Source organism: Trichoplusia ni, chromosome 19 (assembly GCF_003590095.1).
Source record: "Trichoplusia ni isolate ovarian cell line Hi5 chromosome 19, tn1, whole genome shotgun sequence".
NCBI lineage: Eukaryota > Metazoa > Arthropoda > Insecta > Lepidoptera > Noctuidae > Trichoplusia > Trichoplusia ni.
Genome location: NC_039496.1, coordinates 5916439 through 5926662, shown reverse-complemented (window position 1 = coordinate 5926662; position 10224 = coordinate 5916439). Strand labels below are relative to the sequence as shown.

General features: G+C 34.0%; 1 protein-coding gene across 8 annotated transcripts; it reads left to right on the top strand.

The window, feature by feature from the left end:
- The first annotated feature begins 290 nt into the window (after positions 1-290).
- On the top strand, positions 291-4352 carry LOC113503426 (bifunctional methylenetetrahydrofolate dehydrogenase/cyclohydrolase, mitochondrial). Of its 8 annotated transcripts, none has more exons than XM_026885393.1 (6): positions 291-506; positions 1122-1219; positions 1708-2166; positions 2452-2660; positions 2899-3021; positions 3306-4352. In XM_026885393.1, exons 2-6 carry the CDS (start codon positions 1128-1130, stop codon positions 3431-3433), a joined length of 1011 nt encoding a protein of 336 aa, XP_026741194.1. In that variant the 5' UTR covers positions 291-506; positions 1122-1127; the 3' UTR covers positions 3434-4352. The 8 variants fall into 8 exon arrangements, with proteins under 8 accessions (XP_026741194.1, XP_026741198.1, XP_026741197.1 ...); XM_026885394.1 differs by lacking the exon at positions 291-506 and adding an exon at positions 582-791; XM_026885395.1 differs by lacking the exon at positions 291-506 and adding an exon at positions 786-854 and having other exon boundaries at positions 1711-2166.
- The last annotated feature ends 5872 nt before the right edge of the window (positions 4353-10224 follow it).

The window sequence follows — 10224 nt, the reverse complement described above, 5'->3', positions numbered from 1 at the left end:
ATACCGCGTGATACGTTATCGGAGGTACAGCTGTGGCGTCATAGCAATAACATAACGTGCCAAACTTCCTGTGTCAAATCGTTCTAAAACCATTGTACAAACAAAGTTAACACACTTAAAACTTGTGCTTTAAAACTTGAAATTTTTACAGTCGTGCATTTTAGACATTTGCTACTGAATAAACATGTAAAAGATGATAATTAATTATTTTTAAAATATTCAGAAAATGATGACGTACAAATTACTTGGCAACAAGTAGGTACGTTCTGAAACTGTATTTGACACCCACGTTTTGTCACACAGTCTTAGCCTTGCAATATAGGACCTTCATTGAATAGAAGTGAGTACATTTCGATTTGGTTATTAGTCAAGAAAATAACCAATAAAAGTGTAATCTTCTATGAAGGCCAGACTAATTGATTGAGTTTTTCACTCTCTGACGACCGAACTGTGTGTACGTGTTTGTATCAGGTGCTGAAGTTCTTGTTTTTAAACGAAATCTACCTGTAAGTCGGCATTTTAATAACATGTTTATTTTTATGAAAAAAAGTATGTACTTGCTGAAATCGTGGAATTTATTCTCTCTATAACCTTTGTCCTGCATTAAAACATTACAAACAAAAGATTCAAGATTGCTTGGAATCATGTATCTAAACAATTTGAGGAAGTTTATAACCATTCTTTAGTTAAGTTTATTCAACACGTTTCTCACTTAAACTATTAATTACCTTGTGGCACGTCGGTCTTTGGTCAGCCATTCCAGTATTACAATTCAATTGAATTGGAACAAGGTACATAACAACCTTAGTGCTATTTTTTTTAAAGTGGAATTTTACTGTCCAGTTTGAGTTACGGTAATTATCGCAAACACTTTCGTATCATCACTATAAAACCAGTTTTGTTTTTATTTTAACTTACATGACTGTTAAAAAAGTGGTTAAGAGCAGTTTGCACCTGACCTGGCTATAAGATATTCAATGAACTTTATAACCCATAAATGTTCCAGTTTTTATACTGCAACTGTCTGGTTTTATTTGGCTCCGTACACATACTATTTGTTATCAGTGTAGTAAGTTAAGTTGTTTGGCCATGTTGACCTAATGACCTATGTACGTTGACAGTAAGCGATGAGACAAATCCTTCGCCTCCGTGTATTCAGTTCACTACTGACATCCACAATGAGAAGTCACACGTACATTGATTCTTTGGGCTCGGCCAGGTAAAAATAATTGACAAATTTGTGTTGTGGCTTTGATTCTCACTGTTTGGATTAGGTCTATTTTTAATTTTTATACTTTGCTCCTTTTTGTGCACTTTTTACTTTTTTTGCAATTTATTTATAATAACTTGTTTTTTTTACTAAGCTTTCTGATGTATAAGATTCACAATATGTTCCTAAATTTTATTTCTCGTCTAATAGCATTTGTTTTTTGCAGTACATAACTTTTCTATAAACAATATTTTTCTGCACTGATTATGTAATTAAACCTAGTAGTGTGTGGTTTTTAATAATTAAGTCCTGGCATTTTGAATTATAACTATCATCATGGCCAGCCAACTAACATAAAGTTTTTGATAACTAGATATTTTGCTGAATATTTTTTAGTTTATGAACTACTATTTTAAATACCAGGAGTGGACTTGCTATTCATTATATTCCAGATACTTTAACTATTATAGTTACTCATGTGTAAATAATTTTCCTAGCAGCATAATGGCCCGAGTACTAGACGGGAAAGCATTAGCAGCGGAAGTGAAGAATGAATTGAAACTCGAGATTGCAAACTGGGTGAACCTCGGTCACCGAGCACCATCAATCCGATGCATCTTAGTAGGAGATGATCCGGCCAGTCACACATACGTCAACAACAAGATCATAGCAGCTCGCTTCGTAGGCATTGATGCCGAAGTTATCAAACATGACAGTTCCATAACCGAAGAACAACTTTTGAGAGAAATTGAGACCCTCAATGCTGACAGCAATGTGGACGGTATCTTGGTCCAGTTACCGATACCGGAGACAATGAGTGAAAGGAAAGTGTGTAATGCAGTGGCTCCGGAGAAAGATGTTGATGGTTTCCATATTGTAAACATTGGACAGCTGTGTGTTGACATGCCAACGATGGTGCCTGCTACTGCTTTAGCTGTTATTGAAATGCTGAAAAGGTAAAGTTTAATATTATTTATTTATTTTTTGTTTCTGTTTTTTGCAATGAACTTGCCTGCCATTCTTTTTGTGCTATTTTTACTTAATCATAATTTGGATTTTGTGTTTAGTAAAGACTGATCTTTCAATGGGATAGTATTTTCTTTATGCATATTATTCACTATATTCACCGAACTAAAATATTCTATGCATTTTTTATAGTAAATTCTGGAACACAATCAATTTTTTAATTCTTTACTGTTAGGACTATAGTACTAGGAATTCAAGCGTTTCATGAATTTTAGGTTCAAAATCGAAACGTTCGGTCGCAACGCGGTCGTAGTCGGCCGGTCCAAGAATGTGGGCCTACCGATCGCTATGATGTTACACAGTGACAAGAAACACGACAACGGACTAGGAATGGACGCAACTGTCACTATCTGCCACCGTTACACCCCTAAAGAAAAACTGGACAATTTCTGTCAAAATGCTGATATTATTATCACTGCTACTGGTAATTTATTTTTACTTTTTTCGTAGTTTGTTTAGTTAGATTTTGTCCTAGCTTGCATGATTTCTTTAAGTCCAATAACTATTATTTAAAATTTTCGCGTAAAAAAAAATATTTGCCTTTTTGAAGTGAAACTTATTTTTCGGCATTTGAAAGATTTTTTCCATCACGTGTCACCTTTTTTATTTATTAGCTTGCTTGGTTTTTTGGAAACGGTGTTTATTTTTTTTGTTCTGTTTAGGTGTACCTAAGCTTATTAAAGCAAACATGGTAAAACCAGGCGCGACTATCATTGATGTCGGCATCACTAAAGTTACTGATGAAAATGGAAAATCCAGATTAGTTGGAGACGTTGACTACGACGGTAAGTGTTATTTTTAAAACGATTTTTTATTCTTAAGAAAAAAGTGTTCTATTTTTTTTTTTATTGTTAGAAAGGTGAAGCTCCCTACCTATTATATTTCTATTAATTGATATTGGAACTAATCAGAAGCGGATCGATATAGTTTTTATTTCATACAGCAGATTTACTTTTGTTTCCATTCTATTTGATTTAGATTTGAGTAATGTTCAGCAGTTGGTTTGTCACTGAACAGTGATATTTCGTAGACGATTATATTAAATGTCTTTGTATTTCGTCCTTAACAGAGGTAAGCAAGGTCGCCGGTGCGCTAACGCCCGTCCCCGGTGGAGTCGGGCCCATGACTGTTGCTATGCTGATGCACAACACATTCCAGGCAGCTAAGAATCTTCGAACCAAGTCTGCATTGCAGTAAACATTTAATTACAGCTTATTATTTTTTTCTGTCTGTCAAGACAATCATACAAGACTTTACTACTTATTAGATATGGCTCGATGCAAGAACGACATTGAGTCATTTTAAGTGTCATATTGACATTGTCAAGAGACAAATAGACATTTTAAAACGCCCCTTGTCTAATTGTCGGTCTTGAATAAAGCCGTTTGTCTTCCATTCTTTGTGCTGCTTTATGATCTTCATTTGTTTTTTCTTTTATGAAGAATTAGAAATCGAATATGAAAATTATTTATTTGATAGTTTGATATCGAGGAATCTCTAAATTTGAATATTTTTTCATTGTTGTTTATCAGATTCCGAAGTGCCTTAATATTGTCGGTTTGATACCCTATTAAATAATATCTATGTTTTATAATTATTAGATTGTAAGGATCATTGAGTATTAAAAAGGTAATTAATATTATTGTAAGTGGGTATGTTAAGATTAAATTTAGATTAAGTGATTTGGATATTTTCTATATATTATTATATAGATTTTATATCAATACATTCCTAATTATGGAATGGCTGTGACTACGATACATTTAATAGATGCTCACTAACGCTAAAGATTTAACTCAAGATAATGTAATATTCAACTTTATGAATATGTCCTCAAGGTTCACTTTTGTAAGTGCCAAAATAAATGAAAAATCAGCCTGTTATAATTTCCGGTTTTCTAAGCATTACAGTTTGTTACAATCATCCTTTTTTGTTGATACAGAATCGTAAGTTTAATCTATGTTTTAGTTATATAAGTTTAACCTCCGCTTACTAAAACGCCACTCAACTTGAGACGTTCTAAGATATCTGTCACTGTAAGTGGCGACTTAGAGTTGAGTGACATTTCAGTATAAGGACATGAAAAGACATATTTAAATACACAATGTATCTTCGGCGTATTTATTTGTTATTAAACACAACGTCATGATTATTACATATTATTCAACATAAAAAGTATTTTTATTATCATCAACATACCTGTCAAATCCCCACCTTGGTAGTATTGCCAGTATTGCCAGTAATAATTTAAAGTAATCGAAGGTGTTGCCAGTAAGGAAAAGGTTACCAGGTACCAAAATCTCCATTTGTTTTGGGTAAAACAAATGGGACTTTAGGTCTTCCTTACGTTGGATCTAGGTACATTACGAGCAGATTAAGCGCATCCTCAGTGGTAGCAATTAATTCAAACTGATTCATTTATTACGTCTGTCAGGACAGATTAACTTAAATTTAGTGGGTTTTGCAGCTAAAGGCCAGTTTAGACGTCGACTTTCATTGTACCCACGTATTAAGTAATCTTCATGAGAAATGTCTGGGCTTTATGTAAGGACTTGACCCACTGGATAATTTTGGATACTAAAATTTCTTTCAATCCACTTTTAAGTGTCTCGTTCTTTATGCATTGGACATGTCTTCTCAAACTACCGATAGCCGTTTGTTTAATGCCCGTATCAGTCATAATATATAGGTACACTCCATTATATTAAATTCGTCTAAAAATACTTTAAACAGCGACATAAATACTTGAGAATACCTATTAAAACCGATTGATTAGCAATAAACTGTGCCAAACAACCTAATTTCTGCGCTCCAACCATAAAGACACCACATTCCCTTTAAACTCAGAGAAGGTGTTAATAATTAATTAGAGTGTGCTGAATTAATTGTTTGTAGTACATTTTAGTCGTAGATCACACGGGTTTGTGGGCAACGTCTACGAAACCGCTCTATGCCGCTACCGATATTAGCACGAGATGTTAAAGGTTATTTGGTTCTGATTAAGTTGAAGGGAAAAGGTAGATACTTCTTATTAAAACTATTCGCTGTCTAAAACTAAATGTATGTATGTACTAAGTGTATGTATATTTCGTAAGAATTTTCTGACGTCATCGGTACCTATACCATGTAGACGGGTTAATAATAATTAATTTATTAACGATTTATTCCCGCTTACTAATCGGGATAGCCCGACTCGTTTCAGGTAAACTGTTAGTAAATAAATCATTACCTGCGTACCTATCTATACGAAATATAGGTGGGAATCAACTTCAAAAAACCTAAAGTGTATTGGGATATTTTTTTATAGCTGTAGGTAGCTGGGAACCGGACCCTCTCAACTCACTGTGTTCAACTTACCTAAAACACATTGTATCAAGAGATAAACTTTTGAACTTGACTGTACATCTATTTTCAGCATTGATAGGTACCTAACACAAAATTTGAAACAACGAAGGCAAGTTGCGAATACTTGCCAATGATAAGAACCTAATTGATTGGCAACAAAATACCTAACATCGTTAACTGATAAAAGTAAGTAACTACTTACAGAATAATGTACCTAGTTAAACAAAAACTAATAACAATAGGTAGGTACGATCAGCTAAGACAGTAGTGTAACACCTTAAGGTTAAAAATGATTCACGCATCATAGAACAACAAGGTCGATTCTCCCGTGCAATTATATTCTGGAATCAACTAATGTCAACCGTATCGCTTATTTAATTGCAGACGAAATTTGGTCAAAGCTGCTTGACTATTTTCTTAGAAGACCGTACGTAATGTCTTTATGTGGTATAATAATACCGGCAGTGTCGCCCGCAATAGGCCTTCGATTAAACTGGAGCTGACGTGCGTTATCATATCACTTGTTATCTATTTGAAGTCACATGTGGGAATATTGTTCAGAGTTCATTGTGGATCAAGATTGCGTGTTATAGGAACCTACACACTAACTATATGAATGGATATGATATTATGGGTGGGTGCCTACGTCATTAATTGAACGGCCAACATTAGTTGTAATCAATTCTGTATTGTTAATGTTTGAAATTTGATCATCATGTTTAAATTTGTTGGTAATTGGGGTTAATTTTATGTCCGATTTTTGAAAAGGGACTGTCGTTTCCGGGAATCTACTGCAATGAAAACTAATAATAAGCTGCGGTTATGATAAAAAAATCACTAGTAGTTACCTAATTCTATCGCGCCTATATTGAGTTTTTCGAATTATAGGCTCTTAGAACAAATTCTGGGAATTTTCTAATGACGTAAGGCACACTTTTCTACGAAAACTGTTCCTTTTTCCGAGCTTCAAAAAGAAGAGTACCTTATGACACTTTGCGTAATCCTACTTTAAGAATAAATGATTTCAGTTCATTTCATAACCCGAACGCCATTTTGCTGGGTTTATTTGTTAGGCGTAAGTGAGTAGGTACTCAATATTATTATAAGTTCATGAAGAATTGCAAGGCATTGCCATGCACCGGCACCGAGATGCGGATGACGTAGCACGGCAACGTAACTCTACCCCTCCCCCGATAAGGCAGACCCATGAAGTTTTGGTGCCTTACAAAAAAAGGTAGGTACCTATACGATAAGTACTATAGATAAGTTTTAGGTACCTAAGTACAACAATCTAAAAAATGTGTGGAGATTATATATCTATATTATTACTACCGACTTGTACCTAATTAAGTATCGTTACAAACAATTAAAATGTATTATCAATAAAATTGGAAAGTTGCCTTGTACCAAATACATAAGTAAGAAAACCGCATCTATAGAGCATGCGGTACTTAGATGGTTAGGTGCCTACCTCAAGGTGTTACTGAGGTTACAAAACGAGGAAAAACCTTCTTATCCGATACTTATCATAATTTGCTAAGTTATTAATTGTAAGTATTTCTTAAACAATCAAATCAAAGTACCTTGTTATTATGTTCATAAAATTATTTTTTTGATTGCGAAGCCTCGTGTTTCAAGATCACAAACGTTTTCTGAAACGTGTTATATTCAGGAAAATGTAACGGTTAATAGTCAGCTAGACACTTTTCTTTCTGTGAAGATTGGTACTTTGATCAATAACAGGCAGGCTTGTTAAACTTAATACTCTGTAGCTGTTTTCAATTGTATTGTAGATAGTGGTGGTCGAGCGGTTTCAAGGTGTCGCTAGCTCTGAGCTCCCGGGTTCGATCTCCGATCGGGTTAATGTAAAAAATCACATTTCTACATTTTCTCGGGTCTGGGTGTTTGCGGTACCTTCGTTGTATCTGAATCCTATAACACAAGTGCTTTAGCAACTTACTTTGGGTTCAGAACAATGTATGTGATGTTATCCGCATTTATTTATTAGTGTTACCGGTGCAAATCCATATGAGGATATCCAGACATAGGGGTCTACCACCACTTCTTAGAGTAAATCCTTTTTAGTTAAACCATCTTATTTTGTAAGCTGGTGGTAGACCCTGTCTCTTACCTAACCTCTCACCTTAGGAAATCTTGGTATCTCTTCTTTCATCATTTACGTCAGATATATCTATACTAATATATAAAGCTGAAGAGTTTGTTTGTTTGTTTGAACGCGCTAATCTCAGGAACTACTGGTCCAAATTGAAAAAATCTTTTTGTATTGAATAGAACATTCATCGAGGAAGGCTTTAGGCTATAAACCATCACGCTGCGCCTAATAGGAGCTAAGATACAATGGAAAATGTGAAAAAAAACCGGGCAGGTATAAATCATAACTTATATCTTCTACCTACGGGGACGAAGTCGCGGGCAACAGCTAGTATATAATATAGGACTCCAGATTGTTTACATACTTGTATACCAATCAGAATAAGTCTTTGATAGAACTTATTTCTCAATTTTAAGGTGGTGTAGATGCATAGTTAGATTAGTTAGTAAGTACTTTTAAACTAATTCTAAGTGAGATAGCCAGTCACAATATTGTAACTGTTCCGTTTGAAATCTATGGAACAGATGTTGTTCATTGAATAGTTGAACAGGAAAAAAACACTTTTAAATAGGATTTCCGACGTAATAAAAAATATGATAACTGACGCAAGTGGAAACAAATCAACGAAAAAAATTGAAGATAAAATATTTGAACAAAACCAAGTTCTTAATTTAATTACTAACAATTATTGCGTTAGACTTGAAGATAGCGGTATAATAACAATTCTTTGTTTGAATATTGCGTTTGCCTATTTGGTAAACATTTTGTTAACAGTTATTTTTGACTTGGGAACAGCGATAAATGGTCGCTGGGGGTCAGTTTATAAGAATTATCAATTTTTAAATGTGACTAAATGCGTATGTGACGATTACTGAGTACCTACAATTCAATTAGGTATGTTATTGTAAAGGCATAATAGGATGTTGCAGAATAGCTTACTTTACCAACGTGGTCAAAGAAATGAGAGTAGATAGTAGAGGCAATCTTAATTTTAGAGGATTGGCAGGTATTCTTAGAGAAAATGTTTATTTCTATGGTTGGTAGGTGTTTAATATTTGACCCTTGTTTTTATTGATAAAATAATTACGTATAAAGATAAATTTAACAAGTAACAAAGAAAATTACCTCTGTAAGACACAGGTAAGTATGTTAATTGAATCATACCTACTTTTTTCGGATGGGAAATATTACAATTAATCCATAGGTACATAATGGAGCACTATTCTATATTCTGTGGAAAATCGTTAAAACCGTGCCCTATTATTTGTTACCCAACCGATTTGATTTTTTTACCCTATGTACGGACCCTCAGTGTTGTGAGAACGCTACCGATTGGCCGTTTTTTTCTGAATCGATATTAAAAACCATAAACGACTTAGTTATGATTAACGTACGTAAATCAATTTAAAAAAAACGAGAAGCTATTACGTTTGCTTTGATATTTGAAAAGAAAACAGATGATATGCCTAAGTATTAAATCACAATCTTAAATCTTAAAAGTACCTACCCACAAAAGTAGGTACGAAAGTCGTTCTTACAAAATAATCAGTTCCGAATTTGGAATCTCGTTATTTTCAAGACCGCCGATAAAATTGGTAAAAAAGCTTTCACTAATTCGTTACTTATCTAGGTCTAGATTTAAATCAAGCTTATTGAATGTTCTTACTGCTAAAAACTCAAAGTATAGGTAACTCATGACTTTGTGAGCGAGATAGGAATACGGGGAATGTAGAGCGCTATCTCACTTCTTCAACAGCAACATTCTTGATTGAAGACCTCTTAGTACATGAACTGTTTTCCTTTATATTAGTCAAAAGTATACCCTACCTCACGTAGATCCTGTCATTTAGTTTTAAAAGCCTCTCAGTCAGGTCCCTCTTTCATAAAAGGGTCAGTGCGTAGCCATTTTGTTTAATATAATAATTAAGTTACAGCGTTAGACCTCTAGGGCTACGCTCAGGTCGTTTAGACGCTCATTTCATTTGTATACTGTTTGTAAAACGCCGTGCAGAATAAACTTAGCAATTATGTATATTGTGAATGGGTTGCTCAGTAAATATTGTTATATCAAGTTTATTGCTCAGCTAAATAAAAAGATCGAAGAATCGTTACTAATTAAAAAAAAATTTAATTAGTAACGATTTTTTTAATTACGTTACCCATATTACGCATAATTTCAAATCCTTTTTTAATTCATATATAAAACCTCTTCATTCTGCATTCATTCTGTTTATGAACCGTTTGATGTTACCCTTTGTAAAAATGTCCACTTCAATTACATTCATCTCCAACGAGTACCTATTTGGATTACGTCAACTCAATGGTCTAACCAATTTCCCCATACCAAGTAAGTCCACCGAAAACTGATCAGAACTCTTAAAGACTTCATTAAAACCCTTCGTCAACTAATTATGAGGGCTGGTTACAAACGAAAGGAAAATAACTCCCTGATATGACCCTTCTAACGATCTTAATGAACTTAATGTATGGGGAAGGGTTCACAATTAGTATGGTTGGCAATCTATGTAAT